The sequence below is a fragment of the Cnephaeus nilssonii genome (genome assembly GCF_951640355.1).
Source record: "Cnephaeus nilssonii genome assembly, chromosome: X".
NCBI lineage: Eukaryota > Metazoa > Chordata > Mammalia > Chiroptera > Vespertilionidae > Cnephaeus > Cnephaeus nilssonii.
In genome coordinates, this window is record NC_137071.1 from 490186 (window position 1) to 513514 (window position 23329).

The window sequence follows — 23329 nt, forward strand, 5'->3', positions numbered from 1 at the left end:
AAAGAGGGGAAGAGGTGGAAGCCCTCAGGGAATAAAACAGTAATGGGGAGAAGACCCACTATCTTTGGTCCAGGGCTTCCCAAGAGTCAAGCATCACAGGGTGGGATCCTAAATTATTACCTCTGTTATACCCATGAGGAAATGGGGCTTAGAGAAGTTAATTTTGTTTTTCCCTCCACCTGAATTCACACAACTCTAAAATGGCAAGGCCAGGGTGCAAGTTGAAATCAGACTCCAAACCCGCCGCAGAACTGCTGAATCAGAAACTGCATTTTAACAAGACCCCTGAGTGGTTCCTGTCTGCATTTATGTTTGAGACATTCTGGTCTAAGAAACTCATTTATCTTGTAACATAGACGCTACACCTGAAACCTAGATGATCATGCCCACCAACGTCACCCCAATAAATTTAATTAAAATAAATAAACTCATTTAAACTTAGAATTCTCACTGATAAGCAATCCTAGAAAGAAGGGTGGATAACAGACCAAAAAGCTTTGTTACTGACTAACACGTGGTGACCATTTTTATTTGCATCCATGCTTTGCCAAAAAATAACTAAATATGAATAAGAACTCATTTAGGTCTCTTAAGAGATTTGAAATGTTAAACTCATAGACCAAGATTCTAAATTTTCATTTTTAACCAGGGCAAATAAATAATCACAGTTCAAGTGATGAAATAACTTTAGGGATCATCAGAGATTCCTTCATTCCTTCATTTAGCATTACTATAAGTAAATAAAAATTATTCCACATGGATTCCCATACTTCAGCTTTGTATTTCTACTTCTTTGTTTGTATTAGAAGCGAAAACAGTTTATCTTCGATCATAATCACCACTTCAAAGGAAACGCCTTTGCACAGTCCAGGGAGCTCTTGTGCCAAAAGCTAATACGAAATTATTTTGTCTCTCCATCACCCAAGCTCTTTTTACTTCTTGCTAATTTCTTGAAGTGTGGCACGTTTACATCACAGTTCCTTCTACCTTAATCATAGGTGATGCTTAGTTAGGGGCATGATGGGGTCCCTGGGTCTGAGCTCCCAAGCTTCAATGTCTCTAACCATCGTTAAGCTACTTAATTTCCTGTGGCCTCGTGTTCTGCCTGGTTAAGAGGTTCCTATTTGCTGCGCTTCTCCCACCCACTAGATGTTGGGCTAGACACTTGGACCTATATATTATCTCATTTAATCCTCCCAAGATCCCTAATGAGCAGGTATTATCATTCTCATATTTTTGCAGGAGATGCATGGTTGTTCCAAGGATCAAATAATACTTGAAAGTGCTTTGCAAACTGTCAATCTGGAGATTTACAAATGCTAGTTATTACTCTTGGTAATAGCTGGTTCTTGGTGTTGAATCCACAAATACCCCTGAACCACACCTCAAAACAACTTAAAGCGGCATCTTGAAAGATAACTCCTCCTCCCTTTACTACCACCAGCCCTGGCCTGCAAGATTTTCTTCTAGAAGTATGGAGAAGCATGATAACCTTGCCTAAAATGTTCCCAGGTGAATTTCCAGAATAAAAGAGAAACTGGAACCATTCCACTTAATGAGTTGAACATTATAAATGGGTAAGACCATTGTTTGCTGGGACCATCTAGACCAGTGGTCGGCAAACTCATTAGTCAACAGAGCCCAATATCAACAGTACAACGATTGAAATTTCTTTTGAGAGCCAATTTTTTTAAACTTAAACTTCTTCTAACGCCACTTCTTCAAAATAGACTCACCTAGGCCGTGGTATTTTGTGGAAGAGCCACACTCAAGGGGCCAAAGAGCCGCATGTGGCTCGCGAGCCGCAGTTTGCCGACCACTGATCTAGACCTTGATTCAGCAATCCAGGGGCAAGAAAAGCATCTCCCTCCAAGCTTCTTTGGTGGCGTTTGTACGAGTTCCCTATGCCTGCTACATCTTCCAGAAGCTACAGGTCACAGCAAGCATAAGTCTGAAAGCCTGCTCATTTCACTCCTCTGAGCCTTCAATCTGATGACACCCAACTCGGAGCAACTGAGCTCTGGACAGCCATGTCAAAGGTCAAAGGAGGAAATAAACCTCTCTTATCAGGCCAGGATATTCATCCTAACACCTAAGTTTGTAAAAATTCCTTAACAGATAAAGCACGCCCACCAGCTGGCTTGGCAACACAATGGCACTTCCTCCAGCTGCCGCTCACAACATCTTCCTGGACATGGGTCCTTTCACAGTGGAAATGCCATAAATTGCTTCTGAGCCTGGATATTTACCTGACTTATTAGCCCTGCTCAGGAAGGAAACAGAGACCTCCGAGGAAAGCACGTGAGGGGAGTGAACAGTCCAGCCCAGGAACAGTGGACCTTTAGTAAGAAAGGGTCTGGCCCAGATTTTACCCTGGATGGGAACGCTCCTGCTCTCCCTTACCTGCCACTCCCAAGGAATACACAGGTGAATGCCGCTGTTTGTCCTCTCTGAACGCTGCTTTTCATTGAAATCAGCTTTCACTTCAGCTTTGGGAATGAGGCGATTTACACCTAAGTCAGCAATTTTTACTATTATTCATATTTAAAACTATCTCATGGATTGTGTTCCACGAACCTCTTTCATAGCCCGTTTTTCTTTTTTTTTTTTAAATATATTTTATTGATTTTCTACAGAGAGGAAAGGAGAGGGACAGAGAGCTAGAAACATCGATGAGAGAGAAACATCGACCAGCTGCCTCTTGCACACCCCCTACCGGGGATGTGCCCGCAACCAATGTACATGCCCTTGACCGGAATCGAACCTGGGACCTTTCAGTCCACAGACCGACGTTCTATCCACTGAGCCAAACCGGTTTCGGCAATAGCCCGTTTTTCTTGTCACAAGTTATAATTATGTCTAGACCCATGGAAGCAGTGACTTATCTTTGTTATTCATTTCTGCATTCCCAAGAGTTCACCCAGGGCTTATCTCATTAGCTACACACAAATATTCCTTGGGGGAATAAATAAGGGTCCTTTCCTCTTTTTTGTTAAGGAGGGTTTGATAAGGCAGATGGGGGGAGATTATTGATTTATAATAAAAGGCTAATATGCAAATTGACCAAATGGTGGAACAACAGGTCGCTATGATGCACATTGACCACCAGGGGGCAGATGCTCAACAAAGGAGCTGCCCCCTGGTGGTCAGTGTGCTCCCACTCAGCCAGAAGCCAGGCTCACAGCTGGCGAGCTCAGAGGCGGTGGCAGAAGCCTCTCCTGCCTCTGCAGCAGCACTAAGGACCCCTCGGACATCCCTCGGCTTAGGCCCGCTCCCTGTGGGGTCATGGAGGGGTCCTGGACTTCGAGAGGGTGCAGGCAGGGCAGACGGACACCCCCTCCAGTGCACGAATGTCGTGCACTAGGCCTCTAGTTGATTTATAAAGGCACAAAGGGGAGAGAAGCTTTCATGCTTTCCTTATTGTTTCGGTAATGAGAACCTAGTCTATCCCAATGTGAATAAAAACCATTATTTTCCTGATTTCTCCCTCAATAAATAGTAAAGGAGATAGAAGGGAGGAGACAGATGATAATACTGCTGTTCTATGTATTCTGTCCCAATGGGCACAGTATGGAGACAAAACACCCCAGGCCACTACAATGGGGGGTGGGGGGGCGCTGGACACCTGCTCCTTCTGCAAGCTCTTTCACTTCAGAGCTTTCCTCCTCCCCTAGTCCTAACCAATCCTGAACCCCCTCCTTTCCTTCTTCCTGTTCTGCAGAAGACAGCTGCTAACACACAGCCCAAGGCCAGCTTGGACCATTCTTCACTCATACACCAAAGGGGATCTACATAAAAAAAAAAAAAAGCTGACCAACTGAGCTTGTGATTGGTCCAGTCTGCCTGTGCATAATGTCACCTGTATTTGTCACACCTGTCTATGTGTCTGAATGTGACAGTCAGGGCATAAACCCAAATGCCAGCTTCTCTCTCCTCCATCACCACCTATGGCATTGATTCCATCAGATAAACCAAGAACACAAGAGACTAGCTCATCCTCCATGAACTTCAGAATGGTGCTTGTTTTTAAAGCCATTTCTTTAGTCCACCACTCACAGCTTCTTAAAAGTCCATTTTACTACTTAGCTTGGTTAAGAAAGAAGGGCAAATCAAAGTTTCCACCCAATTATAATTCCCCTGAGGGTTGTTCCAAGTTTCCCATGTCAGTCACAAACACCAATTGACCGCATAACCAGTGAGTATTGTATGATACTGTCAGGATATTCATGATTGGATCATACCAATTAAGTCTTTACTGTAACAGTAAATGCCCAGATATAATAACACCCTGTGTTCGCGGAACACTTACTATGTGCCAGTCACCATGCTAGACACTTTACAAGCATTTTCCTTTTTGATGAGAAATATAAAATGTCTTTTCCTCTGTCAGCTTAAAAGCTATCCTAATGGGCACTGAAATACCTTACGTATTATACCCAAAAGTCAAAAACATAAATTGAATAAGTTTGAATTGGATTTTGTAAATGCAGTTTTATCAGATTTTTCCAGAATGGTTATGTCACATACTGAAGTAAATCAAATCTTGAGCCACATCCACTGTCTCAGGCCACTCATATCCTCTTTATTATTTACCTAGCCAGTGTAGAAAAATGTACCATTCTTTCAAAGGATAACCTAATTTATGCTTTGTCAATGACATAGGATGAAAGACTTTTGAATATCTCAGCCTTAAAAAAGAAAATATTTAGTTAATGTAATTTCAGCAAGTTGTACTAGCTTTAACTTTGTAACTGGGCAAAATAAAGTGTGTTCTTTCAAAATTTTTCAACTTAAGTTCAAATACCATGCACAGATACTCCTCACCTGTGTTTACTCACTTTACATATTTAAATGAAATGAAAAGTTATGTGTATATTAAGACGTTCTGGGGGGAAATACCCTAGGAAGGAAAGTAGTGAGCACATTGAAGCTGCAATTACAATTCATTTGTTTTCATATGAGCATCTCCTTTCCTCTGTGGTGTCCCCAAGGTCATCTTAGTCTATCTACACTGAGTGGCCAGATTTATTATGATCTCTGAACGCATAATGATCTGGCCACTCAGTGTATATCCTATAGAATAAAAGGCTAATATGCAAATTGTCCCCTCAACCAGGAGTTCGACCAGCAGACAGGCCGGCCAACCGCCTATGTCCCCTCCCCCTTGCCAGGCTGGCCGGACCCACTCATGCACGAATTCATGCACGGGTATATATATATATATGTGTGTGTGTGTGTATATATAATATATAATATATATATATATATATATATATATATATATATATATATACATATATATATATATAGTATATACACTGAGTGGCCAGATTATTATGCGTTCAGAGATCATAATAATCTGGCCACTCAGTGTATATGTCCTTAGATCCTGGCATGAGATCTCTATACTGGCTCAACTATAGAAAACATCGGCATGGGATATAAGGCATTTCTTGTTTTTTTGGTGGCTCTGAAGGCATAATCCTATAGCCACGATGGTGGCTTAGAGCCAAGCCAGGTGTGTGTTTAAAATCACATAAAATCACTGGATTTAGTCTCAAAACCTCAAAAGCAGCATCAGAAATGACTGGATCGCTCAAAAGGCAATGGTGTCCGAGCTGGCACGGTTGGTTGCAATAGGAAGTAGCCAAAGAGACACAGAACAAACTGGGCAGCAGAGGAACTGTGTTCTAGTCCTAGTTCAAAGTCATCTCACTATTGATTTTGGGAACTCCTTTTTACCACTCTCAGCCTCAATTTCCTCGTCTGCAGAACAGGGATGAAACAACATGAGCTCCAAGGTTGTTTCTGGCTCGAAATGTTACTTAGGTTTGTAGTAGGCATCCGGAGGGTGGAACAGCATCCTCCTTATAGTGAATCAAAAAGCCAGAAAAAATAGCACACTCCGTCACCAGCGTGTCGCTGCACTAGGGAAGCAGGGACAGAATTGCATGTATGCCTGGGGTGAGGGGCCAATCAGCAATGACACCTCCTATTTCTTTTTCGTCTTCATGGGCAAGACATTGAATCACACACCCTTGCATGTTTCTGTTGACAATGGGGTGGGTTTTGACCTAGGATACTACTTCACGTTGCCAATTAAAAAAGAGAACACAAAGCCTGGAGAAATGTGAATGTCTTTTCCCCATCCTATTCTTCTGTGTGTGCAGAAATCCTAATCTTTCCTATATCTGCATCTGACCTTCAGAATATATACATCAGCCTCTCTCAAAAACCAAGTTATTTCAGTGCCACCCTATTAGAGAAGAGGACAAATGCCCCAAACCCTTAACCTGGCATTCAAAGACTTTCAAAATCTTCTCCCACATGACTCTTCTAACATTCTCTCTCCTGGCCCCTCCATCAACACCCTGAGCTCTAGCCAGCATTGTCTAGAATCCCTAAACCGTCTTGCAGATTCCTGCCAACAGGTCTCTGCTGGCCTCCCTCCTAAAGAATGCCTCGCTCTTCTTTGATGCATAATCCACCGATCTGTCATGGCAGCTAAAGCCCACCACCCTGAAGCAAGGTTTCTTGTCTACTCAAAACCAGAATCATCTTTTCTTCCTCTGAATCCCGAAACACTCCTAACCCATCAATTCTGCATGTCCATCAACAAGTGTTTATTCCCTGTTGTGCCTCTGCCCTTTGCCAGGTGCTTTGGAAACAAAACTACAAAACACATTAAAGCACCAACACGAATCCTTATCTCACACTCAACTAATACAAGCAGTGGTTAAAAAAATAATTGGCAGGTAGTCTCCCTCCAAAGTCCACATCTTAACCATCACACTATACCCGCTGGTTGTTAACATATATGGTAATGTTCTAACGTGTATTGCAGGCTGCCCCTGTGACAGGCCCAATGCTGAGAGTACACATGAAATATTTTCTTTTGTTCTCCCAAGTTTCTATGCAAGTAAGTACGTTATTGGCCGTATTTTACAGAAGAGTATATCGCAGCACAGGAACTATAAGCAACGTGCTCAAGAATTACATTTGTTTCCACATCCACATGACTAAAAGGTACCTTCTGTACTTGTCTGTGCATTTCTCCAGAACTCTCTGAGCTTATCAAAAGTGATTCCAATAATAATAAATCATCAGACAATAATATATTCCTCTCCTGTGGTGAAGGAGGGGAGAGAGGGCTCATGAGAGGGGAAAGACAGGTGAGAAGGAGAGAGGAAGGATGTGGTCTTGAGCTTCCTGTAAAAAACATATCCTTGGAGATGTTTTCTTTTACTCTGTGTATCATAAATAATTTTGAACCAAAGTAAGAAACTTAAAATATAGGTTTAACGTATTTTACAAATATTTGGAAACAATATTTTCTTCCCTTTTAAAAAATACATTTTTCTTGTTTTCAGAGAGGAAGGGAGAGGGAGAGATAGAAACATCAATCATGAGAATCATTGATCAGCTGCCTCCTGGACGCCCCCTACTGGGGATCGAGCCCGCAACCCGGCCATGTGACCTGACCTGGAATCGAACCATGATCTCCTGGTTCATAGTTCGACGCTCAACCATCTGGCCGGGCCGGAAACAAGATTTTCATCATATGGGAACTTTCAAAAACATCTAGTGCAGATGAAAGAATCGTTCCTGTGAAATGAGCACAAGCAGAACTGCATTGTGAAGGGGCCAGTTGGAATTGGGGAGACCCCATATAAACCAAAACACTTTAGGAGACATATGACAAAGTTCGACATTCCAATGGCATCATGTGGCGAAACGTACTAAGGTATATCTATCTACATTTTAGATTAATATCTAACCTGGAATTATTGTGAACTAGTTTGAAAAAAAATATATAGGATTACACGAAGGAATGTAAAATATGATAAAAGTGAAAAAGAATGACTAATACCAGAGAATGTATAGATATCGAGTAATTTGACACTGTTTCTTAATAAAAGGCTTAGGAATGGGAGGTGTACTGGTCCCTTTTCTGGGAAGCCTTTCTCCATCTGTCAGGTCTGGAGTTGGGGTCCTTGCTTTGAATATGGTGTGCCTACCTCCACCACCAACAGAGAAAATATTTACCTATTGCACTTCTGTACTAGACTATAAGCTCCATGACGGAGGGAAACTGTGTCGGCTCCTATTGCCTTCACTTATTAAGCATACTAGAGGCCCAGTGCATGGATTCGTGCACTGGTGGGGTCCCTTGGGCTGGCCTGTGGGGATTGGGCCGAAACCGGCTCTCCAACATCCCCAAAGGAGTCCCGGATTGCGAGACCCCCCTCCTGCAGGCCCAGCCCCCAGGACCTGGACGCCCACCGGCTCCCTCCTCCCTCCTCTCTGGGTCTGGGGTGCGGGTGAAGCAGATTCGGGGCCCATAGTGCCCCAGCAGCAACCTAACCCACGGCTGATTCCGCAAGAAATCGGGCTCCCTCCTCTACTGGTCAGAGTGTCTCCCCCCCCCCCCCCGGTGGTCATTGCGCATCATAGCTACCAGGCAAATGGTCGGACGGTTGCTTAGGCTTTTATATATAGAGATATTAACTTTTTCATGATCTCAAAAAAACCTATATGCCAGATATGGTTGTTGGGAGGATAAATGAAATAATAGGTATAATGGGACTATCAAGTGTCCATCAGATATCAGCATGAAACAAATGTGGATTCTACAATTATTTGAGATAGCTTTATCCAAGTTTACACCATTAAATTTAAGCCAACAAAATCCAACATAGACCAAAATATTGGTTCACATCCAATTGGATAAAATATAATGTCTGGCTCCACTCTTATTTAGACATCATCTTACAGATGCTTTGTCAAATATCTGAATGAATATTTGCAATGTCATTATGAATTTAATTTAAACTTCCATGTAGCGTTAACAGTTGATGATTAATGAAGCAGCTGACAAATATTTATGGAGAATTATCTACAAGACCATGTGTTCAGTCTTAGGTGAGTGATGAGAGTGTGAGCCAAAAGTCTCTGCCTAACTTGAGGTGATTAAATCCTTGAAAGAGATATAACATGCGCTCCGTTGACTAGATAACTGGGTGCACACTGGAGTAAGTGACTGTTATGGTTAAATTGTGGCTCCCCCGAAATTCACTTGTTGAAGTCCTAACCCCTAATACTTCAGAATGCGACCTTATTTAGGAATAGGTCCATTGCAGATATAATTAGTTATTAAGAGGTCATTCTAGAGTACAGTAGGTCCTTAATCCAATATGACTGGTGTCCTTATAAAAAGGGAAAATCCGGACACAAAGACAAGCACACAGGGAGAATGCCAGGTGATGAGACACAGGGAGACGACAGCCACCTACAACCGATGGAGAAAAGTCTGGAACACATCCTTCCCTTACAGTCCTCAGAAGGAATCAACCCTGCTGAAACCTTGATTTTGGGCTTCTGGCCTACAGAACTGTGAGACAATACATTTCTGTCATTTAGGCCACCTAGTTTGTGGTCCTTGTTATTGCAGCCCTGGCTAATTAATACACTGATAAACACTAAATTCTTCTCACAGACCAGAATTTCTCAGTCTGGGCACTATGGATAAATGGGGCCAGATAATTCTATGGGGTGGAGACCCAACCTGCACATTGTAAGAGGTAGCAGCATCCCTGGCTTCTGGCCACTACCTGCACCACGCACGCACCTTTCACTGGAACCTGCACTATACCTGCTGCTATTTTCAAAGAAGAAACGAGTTACAGAATTCTGAGGAAAACTCTAAAAAAATGTCTAGCTCAGTATCCACTTATAAATTTCCCAATTGCAAATAAAGCACAAGACTTGCAAAAGTATAGAAGCTTCCGATCTGTAAATGAAACCCAAGAGTGAAATCCCCAGTCTCACCTCCAGGTGAGAAGGGCTGCACAGGAAAGCTGAGCTTTCCCTGGAACCTCTATCAAACGATTACAACATTCCAATGGGGTGACCCATTGAAGCACGCATTATACAAACACACTCCCGCAGCCTGCTTCTCTAGTCAGACTATCAAGACAAGAGTTCGGAACTTCAGCATCATCTCCCTTGAAGTGGGGCTATGCTGAAATTGAAGGGCATGGGAAGGTCAACGTCTCTCAGTTTGTGTATTTTTGTAGGTGTAACCAGAGAAAAGAAACAAGAGCTCCAACATGGTATGTTGGAACAGAAGGAAAGGAATTACTGCACTGTAATTCCTTAAAAGCTCTGGAATGCATTATATTAAATTCTCTTGTATGTTATGTGGTTCACAAACCACACTTTTAATCCAAGTTTGCAGGACTGACAGCCTTCTCAAAATGCAATGAAAATGATGGGAAAAGGCCCACCTTATGAGATGCTCCATTTTAGAGGCTTTTTCATTTGACAGGGAGACTTGTCTCTTTTTAATCTTAGGACAGAACTCAGGAAATGCTGGTTTAACTTTCTCTTTGCTTCAGTACTTTATGAGTGCTTTCCAGGACGCGGTCTCTGAAAGCATTAGATTACTGACATGATGCTATTTCAGACGACGTGAAAGATTTTATTTGCATGAATGCTACATGTTGGAATTTTTATGTTTTTTTTTCTTTTATGCCTAGAAAAAAATTGTAACGTACAAAAATGTATGCCAATTCCGTATATAAATACATGTATACTGAGACCTAATATGAGTAAAAAGTCCCCAAAAGTTTAGTGCTGTTACAAGAAATGATCATTCTTCATAATCATAGCAGAATTCCCCTCTCCAAATAACGGACTTTTAGTAACAGAAAGACAAACAATTTCAAACAGGGGACACCTAAATCCTTATATATCTGAAGTCAGTAAAGCAGATCTATCATCTAATCAATGAAAGCATCCTCTAATTTCTCTATACTTTCTCTTTGCTTTTAAATCCTCACCAGAGGACTTTTTTTAATTGATTTATTTTAGAAAGAGAGAGAAAGAGGAGAGAAACATCAATGTGAGAGAGAGACATCAATCAGTTTCCCCCCAGACACACCCCGACTATGTGGATCGAACCCGAAACCTAGGTATGTGACTTCACCAGGAATCAAACATGTAATCTTTTGGCGTATTGAATGATGCTCCAACCAACTGAGCCACCCAGCTAGCGCTTTCTCCACATTATATTTGTGTCTTCACATCGTCACGAACCCATTTCTGTATGAGATGCTCAAGTCTCAGAAAACAACACTTAGAGACGCATTTACTTTTCCAGATCAAAGTAATAATGAACAAAAATACACTTCCTTGGTTTTGGGCTTTTTTGGATGCTGTTACTTTCAACAATAAAGATTTTTAAAAATCAATGTTTATATTGTACTGAGGTTTTAAAAAGCAAGGAAGTACTTGTGTTCATACATATGTGATAACTAAAATACCATAGACACCCAAATGTCATATATGCTTACGATTCTTCTATTCTAACGTAAGTGGCATGTTTTAGAACAAACATGCTATGTTAGCATGTTATTTGTTTAAATACTTATAAGCTCATTTTGTGAAATGGCTGTAAATAAATGCTCATAAGTGTATTCTGTTGAGCAGCTGTAAATGTGTGTTGGTGCACTGGGTGCTGTTTATATGCATGTATTTCTGTAATTAGAAGATAATATATGCTACATCGTTAATTGTCAGGCCCTCCGGGTGACAGTATCAACAACCGTTAGCCCACCAGCTTGATTAGACAAGTGTGCGGGGCTCACAATTGAAGAGTTTCATTTTCATCACATAAAGGGATAGAGCATGACAGTATCGCCTCATAAATTTGGAGATGTTATATACATAATCAATAACTCCTCTGTGACAGCTCACAAGAGGAAAACCTGACTTCCAGGTTTAAATATCAAATCCGGAGTTGTCGACTAGCGAACAGCATCGTGGCATTTTAACAGACGATCATTAAAAGGCAGTGTTGACGCAATCCCAGGGACATTTCTTATCATTGTAAACATTTTGTCCCTAATCAAATAGGGGGTTGGGGGAGATCATCTTGGTTTCTCAAATTTGACAGCCACATCCATTTCTGAAGAATTGGCTTTAGACGCACAATTCACACGTGCATCGCCTTGGCTGTTATTAACTGTTGTCGTGTTTCTGGCTGCTGCCATGCACTGCGCTAGAAAACTAGTCACATCTGTCTTCCCTTGTCTATATCACTAAATCCTCGCGCTTAACTTGCCCTCCGTGTTTAAAGATGGATTTGCACCAGTCGTCACTGGTGAGGCACGCTGCCCAGGTGATGCTTCCGTTCCCCAAGTGACATTTGGGGTGGGGAGTCACTTCAGCCTATCAACTCCCCTCATCATAACAAGAAATAACCAGACCACATCACAGATGTGGCCTGTTCATGCCAGCATCACAAAGTAAGCTGTGAGGTCCCGGGCAACGCGCGCATCCAGGGCGCTGAGAAGTGATAGGGACCATTTGTGAAAGGTGACCATGTGCTCAGAGTGGGTAATGCTCCTTTGATCACGTGATTCACTTTTTTGTTTGCTCAACAAAACGGTGTGTGTTTTTCCCGAGAGGAAGGACTTCAATATATATTTACTCAAAGCTCTTAATTTAGGCTTCCTTTCCTTTTAATTGACGTCTTGCGAACGAAAATTAGCCGGTGAACACAGTATCTCGCTATATGAGCAAACTCTCTCGGCTGAGGTTGCAATAATTAGACCCACCCGTCGTCTGAAGTTGAACAGACATCTGGAGACTTGGCTTATTTCCTCCCTGATGCATTCTACCCATATTTTGAGAGAGATTTTTTAATTTGACGTATAGTCATATTAATTCTCATTCCCCGAGCTGCAGTTAAGTGAATAATTTCATGTTGAAAGTAAAGTTCAAACAGTCTTGCCTGTAACCTTCCCGAGTCAAAAGCCTGCACGAAAAGGGATTCTTTCGTGAAACCCGAGATGGTCAGCGCGCTCTAGTTCCCCAAGGAGCTGGATAGCATTTCCACCAGGAATAGAAGGTCACATGTCCCCTAAAATCCCCCATTTGCTTCAGGCATGCCTCCTTCTAGTCTTTTGTTTGTGCGGTAACTAGATACAGGTACAATGCGAGTGAAATTAGTTTTCCCTGATGAGTGAGGAAAATAAATGCCCCCAAAGTGCCCGGAGCCAGATTTTATCTGCCATTCCTTCTTGATCTCGCTCCAATCTTTCTCTGTCTCCCTCTCCCTCGGTCTCTCTGTCTGTCTGTCTCTCTCTCTCTCAACTGCAAGGATTGAAAACGATCCAGATTTTTCGAATTCGCCCTCACCTTGACAACAGCTAACATTACAAGCAGCAGCCAACTTTTACAAGATACCCTGAGTGTGGAACATCACGGCTGCCAAAAAGCATGCTCGAACACATCCGATAACAAAGGCGAAGAGAAAGCGTTCACCTGCCGCGCAGCTAGCAGGGAAGACACTTCCCATTTCTATGACATTTGCTGGCAGAAAGGGGTTGGCTTAAGGCGGGTCGGACTAACCTTCAATTTGTCATAGCGCTCACTCAAAGCTGCCACCTGATGATCTCGGTGCCGCCCAACCAGTTTACACAAGGCACAGATTAACTGGTCATCGGTCACACAGTACATATTCACCTTCTCCTCCTCGTGCTCCAGGCACATCAGCCCCCGGATGTGCGAGTCCGGAATTGGCTCAATCAGCCGATGGCCCGTGAAGGGCTTCTTGTTCGGGTGAGTGGCCTTCAGGCACTCATCACAGTAGGACACTTCGCAAGTGACACAGGTCTTCACGGCATCCTGGGCAGGGTCCTGGTCACAGAACTGACAGAGGACTTTCTCGGCGGAGGTCATGGCGTTGGCGTCGAAGGCCCGCTCCCGGCGGGTCTCACTGGGGGAGTTGGGCCCGCTCACCGATGCTTTCTGGAACCTGTCGATGATGTTCTGCAGGGTGACGTTCCGCTTCAGCCCGTCTAGACCTCGCGGGCTGAGCGTGATGACATGCCGGCAGGTGGGGCACTGGAAGGCGGTGATGGACTCCACGGACTCGTTGGTGGCGCAGTGGGACACCAGGATGCGGTGGGCGCAGTTGAAGCAGAGGCTGTGCGCGCAGGGTAGCAGGAGGGGGTCCTCAAAGAGCTCCAGACAAATAGGGCAGGTCAGCTCCGACTCCAGTGTTTCCATCTTCAGGCACAGCTCTCCTGGGTCATCAGCAAATTCCAAGGAAGCTGATCAGCTCTCTGGAAACAGAAGGGAAGGTCTGATTAGGCGCGAGGGGGTCAGCTTTGAATGCATCTCATAACAACTCCAAACAGCTCCTGGGAGGGGAAATCTGTGTACATTCTAAAGAACTCTTTCTGTTCACTGGGGAAAGAGGAAGGGGACAAACCCAAAGCCAGCAAACCAGCTAACATTTCTCAAAGCTTCAGTCATTGAAAGTAGCAATATACTTTTGGGGAGGGGGGGAGTGATGGGCAATTTTGTGCTTTAAAAGGTCTTACTCCAAATTGGCAAGTGATTGAAACTGTAATTTTCATAATTTGTATCTCATCACAATAATCTCACTGTGTCCCAGCCAAGTGTTACCTTCCGGTGAAAATTAAAATGTAGAAACATTCATTCATGAGCTACAGAGTCTTTCATAGCTTTGGATCTGTGAACTCACATGCTCACGTATAGGTGTTTTGAAGACCTCTGTAATACCAAACGACGCTTCAGGGAGTAGAAAGGCGCTTACTGCGGGAATGGGCGTGAAATGTGTATGAAATCAAATGCACGATGTCAGCAGAAATGATGCTTCAATCTGAGACGTCAGGTTTCGAACTGTATTCCTGAGAAAAAAACACTGACTTCCTCAAAGATGACTGCGATAGAGGGACGTTTGGGGCGTGTGTCTGTTCCTCTTCTGAGTAATTGTGTTGTTTCATCCCGGCAATGGGACGTGGGGGGGGCAGAGAAAAATATCCAGGGGCCGTCTTAGTGGCTGCGGTGGGCTTGGCTACCGATGCCTAATAACCAAGTGATTCATTAGAACAAGGATTCTAGTGGCTACAGTATTCATTTGGTGACAACAGTGGTGATGATCACAGTTTAGAAAGCAGCCAAAGGTAGTCGGTCGCCTTACTCCGAAGAGGCTCCCAGGCTGTGCAGGGACCCGGCACAGCCCCCCCCCACCCCCCCCACCCCCCCGCCTACAAACGCCCATCAAGGGCTCGGCCGGGCTGGCAGGAGGACCAGCCGCACAGCTTTGTGCCCCCCCCCCCCCCCAGGCCGCCCTCGGGTGGCCCAGCTGCAGGCTCCCCTTGCCAGGCCGACGTGGTGCTTTTGTGAACTCTCGGCTGCCTTCCCTGCATAGAGGGGCGGGGGGAGAGGGGGGGGGAGCCCACATAAGCCCGGCTCATTAAGGGGAAGAGGCCTCCTGCTCATTAGCAGCCTGGGAACCAGGCCTCTTTGAACCTCCTCCCTTTCAAGGCTACAGCGGCAGCCGGCAGCCGGCTGGGGGGGAACAGTGCGGTTCACCCCTGGACTCGGGGTTCAAATCACCCTCGGGGGGGCTCTCTCGGGCTGATGCATGGGACGGCTTCACATCCAGAGCTGTGCTCAGTGATTCCGCCGGTCGGCCTTTTTGTATTCGCACCTCCGTTGATTTACAAAACTCTCCATTTCTCCCACACCCTGACCCTTTCTGAAATCGCATCCCTCCGAACTGCCATGTGGCGCGTCGATTAAACTAATGCTCATCTCGCTACCAACCGAATGCTAACTGCTCATTAGAAGTGCAGCGTATGTGCTGAGCTTGTTAAAAATGAAAGAGCTGCTGGCTTCCCAGAAGCCTGGTATCTTTAAAAAAAAAAAAAACACCCTTTAGCCCTTCGCTAATATTAATTAACGACATAGGAGAGAGCAAATGGGGTTGAAATAGTCACGCTCGCTTGTCTTTGTGCCATGGGAAGCCAGGGCTCCTGCTCGGACCCAGCCAGCTCTTCCTACAGGTGGCTTGGAAGAGATTGAAAGGTTTTACCTACTAATCACTGTTTTGGTTCATCATGGAAAACAGAATTACCTCTAATTTCTTCTCTCTTCCCATCACACGCGTGTAAATTAAGGTAAAGATGCAGCCCCTTCAGCCAGCTTTGTTCTCAGGGGAAACAAGGGGAACACCTCCTGCTGGGTCTCAACAGAGGGCTGAGCACCTGCTCCGCCTGGAGAGCTCCGGCCAGAGGGTTTGAGGTAGGTCCGGGCTTCATCCTGGAGTGGCACCACCAGGATTCCTAGAGGCGATGCCGCTGCTGACCCCAATGGAAATGCTGCCATTTTATTCCACGGCCCTTTGCCACCGAGCTGGCTCCAGAAGCCAGATCTGGCATCGTCGGCCTCCCACCTCCCTGATCACGGGCCAAGCCGACATCACCTCTTACCTGGATCATCACAATGCCTTTCTAAATGTCTCCTGGCTTCTCTCGCTCTTGCCTTCCCTCCGTAGCCTATCCTGTACTCAGAAGCCAGCAATCCTGTTCAAACATGACAAGGGATGCCTCTCACCCCCCCACCCCCCCGCCCAGGGGCTTCCCATCTCACTCAGAGCGAAAATGAGCAGAATAAAACCAGTCCTAGAAAACACACACAGACTCAGACAGTGACCTCATTTCCTCCCACTCTATCCCTTGTTCTGCTCTGGGCACATGGCCTCCTGTGATTCCCGAAACATGCCAAGCACGTCCTGTCTCCCCCTCGCAAGGTCTTGGAATGCACAGGACTCTCGGCCCCAATGTCACCTTCTCTGTGAACCCACATGAAGCCCGTTCCCCTGCTGCCACCACAGCCAGCCACCCACCGCTTGTGGCAAGCCTGCCCCCATCTGTTTGCTTTTCTCCAGAACAGTGATCGCTGACACGTGTATTAGTTTGTTCACTGCACCATCTCTCCCCACTGCTGCACCACTAGAATGTAAACTCTCCGAGAGCAGACGCCTTGCGTGGCTCTTTGAGGGATGTCCCACCAGTGCCCGGAACAACGCCGTGCACATAGTAGGACTCAAAAATTCTTTGATTGAATTAACAAATGTACTGAAGTTAGGGTTAAAACCCAAAGAATAAAACATAATCCACCTCCTTTAAGGCTCTCTCAATATATTAGAAGAGAGGGCAGCAAACTTTTCCTATAGGCCCTAGCCAGTTTGGCTCCATGGATAGAGCGTCGGCCTGTGGACTGAAGGGTCCCAGGTTCGATTCTGGCCAAGGGCACATGCCCGGGTTGCGGGCTTGATCCCCAGTGGGGGTCGTGTAGGAGGCAGCCAATCAATGATTCTCTCTCATCATTGATGTTTCTATCTCTCTCTCCCTCTTCCTTCCTCTCTGAAATCAATAAAGAAATATATTTAAAAAAAAACAAACTTTTCCTATAAAGGGCAAGATAGTCAATATTGTTGGCATCGCAGGCCATACAGTCCCCGTTACAACTGCTCAACTACCCTTGGAGCATGCAAAAGGAGTCACCTACAATACGTGAATGAATGACTGTGGCTGTCCAGTAAAATCGTGTTTCTAAAACCAGGTAGCAAGCTGGATTTGGCCCAGGTGTTAGAAGATAGAGGCATGTACAGCCAGCCAGAATATAAACGAAAATCAATCTCAGAGAGGTACGACTAAAATGCCGTGAGGGCAACAATGGCAAGCATGGTGAAGTAAGACTTCGACAAGAACGCACAAGTTTCCAGTGCTAGCAGGAAATGATATGCAATGAGACTTCACCCTGACATCACTGGAAATGATGTGAGTTGATTGCTATGGGGCAATTCATATAAGAAGCATTTACTAACAGCTGCTCCGAACTGGATCTTGTTCTTTTATTGCTACAGCACTTGGCATGGTGCTCTGTGCCAGTGTCTACACTGTAAATGCTGGTTAAAGGTATTACGTGATGACAAAATATCTAGATGCAAAGGGAGGTTTAGCCAATTTTCTGAATCTTTTGCCTGTCTGCTGCCAAACAGAAGGGGATTTTTCATTTGCCATCAGAGTGGATACCATCTTTTTCTACTTTTATTCAGATTTTACCATCGCAAACATGTCATTTTTGTTAAATTACTCAACAACATGTTACCAGTAAGCATACATTTCATCCCCACCCTCCACCTTAAAAAATTAGCATGGTTTATTTTCCAGTTTCCTTTAAAATATTTTTTTTTGAGAAATGAAAATGCCATTCATTCTTTCACAAAATATGGAAGTCCCTCTAGGTGCTTGGTCCTGGGACAAGGAGCAGTAACACCTGGCCCCCTGCCTCAGTGATCTTAGGGGAGCGAAAATATGAACAAATTGTTATGTAGCATCACAAAAGGCACAGGCCAGAGATTGGGGGAGAAGAAGATGGGAAAGATTCCTGAAGGAGGCAACATGTGAAGTGGGTTTTAGAAGATGAACATGGGTTCACCAAGAAAACAGAGGTGGGTGTGGGTAGATTTTGTAGAAAATGTTATATTTTCTTTTCTGAACTACCATAATTTAATTTCCAAGCCAAGAGTGAATGAGTGAGGGGGGGGAGGGAGAGAGAGGAAGGGAGAGGGAGAGAGAGAGGGGGAGGGGGGAGGGGAAGGGGGGAGAGGAGAGAGAGAGAGAGAGAGAGAGAGAGAGAGAGAGAGAGAGAGGACTTCTTAACTGTCACTACAATGGAAGGAAATCACACTTGCATATCATTGTCAGGAAATTCTATAGACCAACATTTTTCTCAATGAGCTGATTGGTCCTCATTCAGAGGAGGATGTGGGTAATCGTGGGAACCCCTTGCAGCAAACTGGGAATGGCAACAATTCACAGCTCCCACTTCTGCTTGTCCAAGGTTTGTAGTCTAGAGCAGGGCACAGAATAGTGAGTGAAAGGAGAGAGCTGAAGGGGTGATCAGACTATCTAGAATGACCTGCAGCTCAGCTGTTAGCTTGCGCGTCCTGGGTGAGTGTCCACAGAGGTTCCCTTCAGTTCCTCCCAGCACTCACTCTCCTCACATCCCTAAGGTAATAAGCCCTGCATCCTGGGACACACTGAATGCCAGACACCTTTTCCAGAAAACTCTTACAGATTAAACACTTCCGAGGAAAGCGCTTCTTTAAAATGCAAAATTAATAAATGGATGAAAACAATGACATGTACATGTTTTCCCACCTCTCCCTCCCTTCTTTCTCTCCCTCTCTCACGCTGCGCATCAGGGAAATTGTGCTTTTTTGGGTTGCCCTCTCTCTCACCACTTCTGACTTCTCCTTTCAGCGAATCAAAGTCTAGGTGCTTTCCAGCTTTCCTTCAAAACCCAGGTGGTTCGTTCATTGCATGTTCTGCCTCTCTGAGAATGACTCCTGGGCATGGATCTCGCAGTGCCATGTCTTTCCAGAATCCCACTTCGGTATTGACAGTTCTTTGCTTCATTTCCTGTGAGTGCTTCCATTCACAGTGTGCCTCACGGGATTCACCAGGTCTGTCCCAAACCTGTCTGCCCTCCAAGCCCCCCTGGTGTTGCCTCCTGTTTTGAAAGAAGTAAAACTATTGGCCTGGCAAGTCAATGCAGAGAAAACATTTAAACCCCCGCCTATGCTGTCCCAACCCTCGCCACTACCCTGCTTGCTAGCTCATTAGGAGTCTCTGCTGATCTCTGCTATGAAACAATGAAGATAACCTTCACCCTGAAGAAACACCTGGACCCCTGTGAAGTGGGCATGTGTTGCAAGATTTAACCCATGGCCAAAGTCAATGAGCAGGCTTTCCAGTTAAAAATGCCAGGAGATACCACATGATCTCACTCATCTATGGATAATAAAGAAAATTATAAACTGTTGAACAAAAAGATAGATACAGAGACAGTAAAGCATCAAACAGAAGGTCAAATTACAGCGGGGAGGTTAGGGAGAGGTGGGAGAGTTAAGAGATCAACCGAAGGACTTGAATGCATGCATATAAGCATAACCAACGGATGCAAAACACTGGGGGGTGAGGGCATGGATGGGAGTGGGGTGGGGGGGGGGCAATGGTAAGATATGTACACATATAATACCTTAATAAAAAAATAATAAAAATAAAAATGCCAGGAGTTGCCCTAACCGGTTTGGCTCAGTGGATAGAGCATCGGCCTGTGGACTGAAGGGTCCCAGGTTCAATTCCGGTCAAGGGCATGTACCTTGGTTGCAGGAGGCAGCTAATAGATGTTTCTCCTATCGATGTTTCTAACTCTCTATCTCTCTCCCTTCCTCTCTGTAAAAAAATCAATAAAAATATATATTTTTTAAAAATGCCAGTAGCATGGCAATTTCGCCCCTATATTCAAGGAGTGATGAAGAATTAGGAGTCTCCATACCAAGAGCATTCTATAAGTACAATCGCCTACTAAAATAAGGAGATACTCGACTGTCAGCATGTCCATGAGCTTTTTCATTCCAAATTTGTCCTAATGGAGGCACTGTTATTTTAATCATAAGGCATACCCATTTCTCAATGCTTCCCTACATGTATTCTATGTCACGTCTGCATAGCTCATGAAAAAGAATAATTTTTTTGTCTGGCTGATAGTGGCTCAGTGGTTGACTGTCAACCTATAAACCAGGAGGTCACGGTTGGATTCCCGGTCAGGGCACATGCCTGGGTTGCAGGCTTGATCCCCAGTAGGGGGCGTGCAGGAGGCAGCAGATCAATGATTCTCATCATTGATGTTTCTATCTCTCTCTCCTTTCCCCTTTGAAACCAATAAAAATCTATTAAAACAATAATTTTTCTAAATTGGAGTATATGAAAAAAAGCATGCATTCTGGCCACCAATAATCTTACTTTCAGTCCCCCACTTTGTACAGTTCGGAAAGGGAAGTTAATTAGTCACTAGACCACAGAATAAACTTGGATACCAGCACCGGGTGGCCTGTGATCAATTGCTAATACCAGGAGACTCTTATCCACTGCCCGGAAGATTCCCAATGCACTTCCTCCTGTTTTTTTCCAAACACCCTCTGGGGATGGAAACTAAGCTTGATGGTTGGGAAAGGAAACTCCTAAAAGTGTCATGAAAAAGAGACAGTACCAGAAACGCTACGAAAAAAGTTTAATCTTTATGAGCCCTAAATTTCAGAAACACAATCAAGTCAATTTCCTATCCCCTTCCTTCTCATGGGTAATTAAGATTTAGTTGCCTCACTGCCATCTGGATTTTCACTATGAGATTATGCCTATTATAGGACCATAGGTGGAGTATTTTTTTTTTAAGGATTGTGGAATGATGTCTTTATCTTAGATCAGCAGAAACATCATTTCAGACTCACAACTTCGGAACCGTGAAACACTGGAAATTAACTTCAGTGTGTGAGGCAGGGTGTGCAACAGGGATTAAACTCAGAAGGGACTTGATCTCATCTCAGATCAACATAATCTCTCATCACAAAATATGGTCTAACCAAAACTCAGTAAAAACTGGATGCTACCTCCACGATGAATTCACCACACATAGAGTCTTTTCAATAACATAATCACTCAATGTCTCCATACTCCGTCATGGCTTAGGATTTAACTTTGAGTTATAAAAAACCACAGAATAAACACACTACCCAAATGCTACTTTACTGATTAGTACCCTGGCTGATGTGAGACACAGGTGAGTCAGTAAATCACAATAAAACGGGGCCGTGAAGAGGAGGAAAGAGGGAAGAGGGAGCTCCAATTGAATTTAATGGCATTCTAAAAGACTGGAAATTGATGTCACAACATAGGCTATATTCCAGCCCCGATTACAGCACAGAGCAGTAAAAATGCAGAGGCTCTTAAAGCAACAGTATCAATAATATACACTGAGTAGGAACAGGTGAAAAAAAAAAAGAGTGATCCTATAACATTCACTAGGTAATGCCTCTGAAATATCACTGTGGTTAACCTCCAACTGTCAACACAATCAAACTCGTTCACTTCCTCAGTGACGAATGACTAAGAATTTCTGCCAGCCAAATTTTAGGGCACCCGAGGGACTGATCGAAAAGGAAAGTGACAGGCACAGAAGCACTGAGGCACTAGTCTCGTTTTAAAATAATTAATTAGGACAACAGATTAATTTTGACACTTGTCATTTCATCTTTATTCTAAGGAGTGTTCAAGTTCAAATGTTTTCCCTGATACCTGAAGTGAGAGCCAGGGAAGGCTTTTCATTTCACTAAACATCCACCTGGTGGGATTCATGCAAATTGAATTAACTGTCCACAAACCCTGTTTCGGACTTCCACGTCCGTCTAGAACACGCTCATTTCTTAGTCATTGGATCTCTAGGACATTCTTTAAAATAATCACCTACTCTCTTAACCATGCAACCTGATTAATAATGAATGAACATTCCCGCAAAGAATCATTTGAAAGCATGGCAGATGTCTTTAGGGATATGAAGGCTTTAATGATAAAAATTAAGGCCAACTGGGAGCTGGGTCACACTGCCTGGTTATGTACATTGAAACCTAGTCTCCCAAGTTGACTGAACAGATGCCGAAACACACCTTCTGCAGTTCATTTACACAAGCACACAAGCAAAGACACCCATGACGATGCAATAAAGCAATCCTGACTTCTCCAGAACAACTGACTGATCCCCCCCCCCCCGTCTTCATAGTGAAGAAAACCCCCATAACGGTCGCAGAAATGCAATTTCTTCTACCGAGAGTCTGATAAGCAGGTTAAACACAGGAAGCAGCCCATTTGTCCTTAGTAGTTCTTTTAGCATCTCTCCAGAGTCTCACCAGCAGATCGCCTTGCATACCCACCAATGGACTGCACCCTGGTTCTGTTTGAAGAAACATCGCCGTAGGCAGAGAGGACGGGGACCCACGAGATGACAGGCAGGCCACCGAGACCAGACGGTGGGTGGCAGGCGGCGCGGGAGCAGCCGTGTGTGTCTGTGAGAGCGTCAACAGTGAAACACAACAGGAAAATCGACGCGACAATTCCAGGAAGGCCAGCTCCGCCTCATCCACCCAGCCCGGGCTGCCGAGCTGAAGAATCAAAACTCCCTCTCGCTTCCCAAGCGCCTTTTTCACGGCCCCCGCTGGGGCTCCCCTACGTCCTCGCCCCTGAGTGTTCCACTGAAACTGAGCACAGGATCACATCACGTCTGGATGCTGGTTTGTTGTTTTTTATAATATACTTACTATGTTCTAGCTTCTGAATGAAAATCCAGTATCTGCAAGAAGTTTTGAAGAATGTTGCATCAGGAAGCATGATCTTTGTACACACACGACAAAGCAGTCCATTTGTCCTCCAAAAACAGAGATCTAAACTGCAATGTAGCATCCTGATATACAATTGAAAATATGTGTGTATGAAATATGTACCTATGTGTACAACACACAAGTTTTGCATCTGCATACATATATGTATATATAATGCACACATATCATATCGTACATATATGTATGTGTACATATGCATATGATACA

At 44.3% G+C, this 23329-nt stretch overlaps 1 protein-coding gene across 4 annotated transcripts in view; it reads right to left on the minus strand.

The window, feature by feature from the left end:
• Positions 1-23329, minus strand: part of MID1 (midline 1) — a 392822-nt gene that overhangs the window by 89880 nt on the left and 279613 nt on the right. For 2 of the 4 annotated variants that reach the window (XM_079765091.1, XM_079765089.1), the window contains one exon: positions 13417-14132. In XM_079765091.1, the coding sequence (XP_079621217.1) occupies positions 13417-14076 (660 nt within the window). In that variant the 5' untranslated portion in view covers positions 14077-14132. Of the gene's footprint in view, positions 1-13416; positions 14133-22657; positions 22880-23329 lie in introns of those variants that run through there. The other 2 variants (XM_079765090.1, XM_079765092.1) reach the window with 2 other exon arrangements.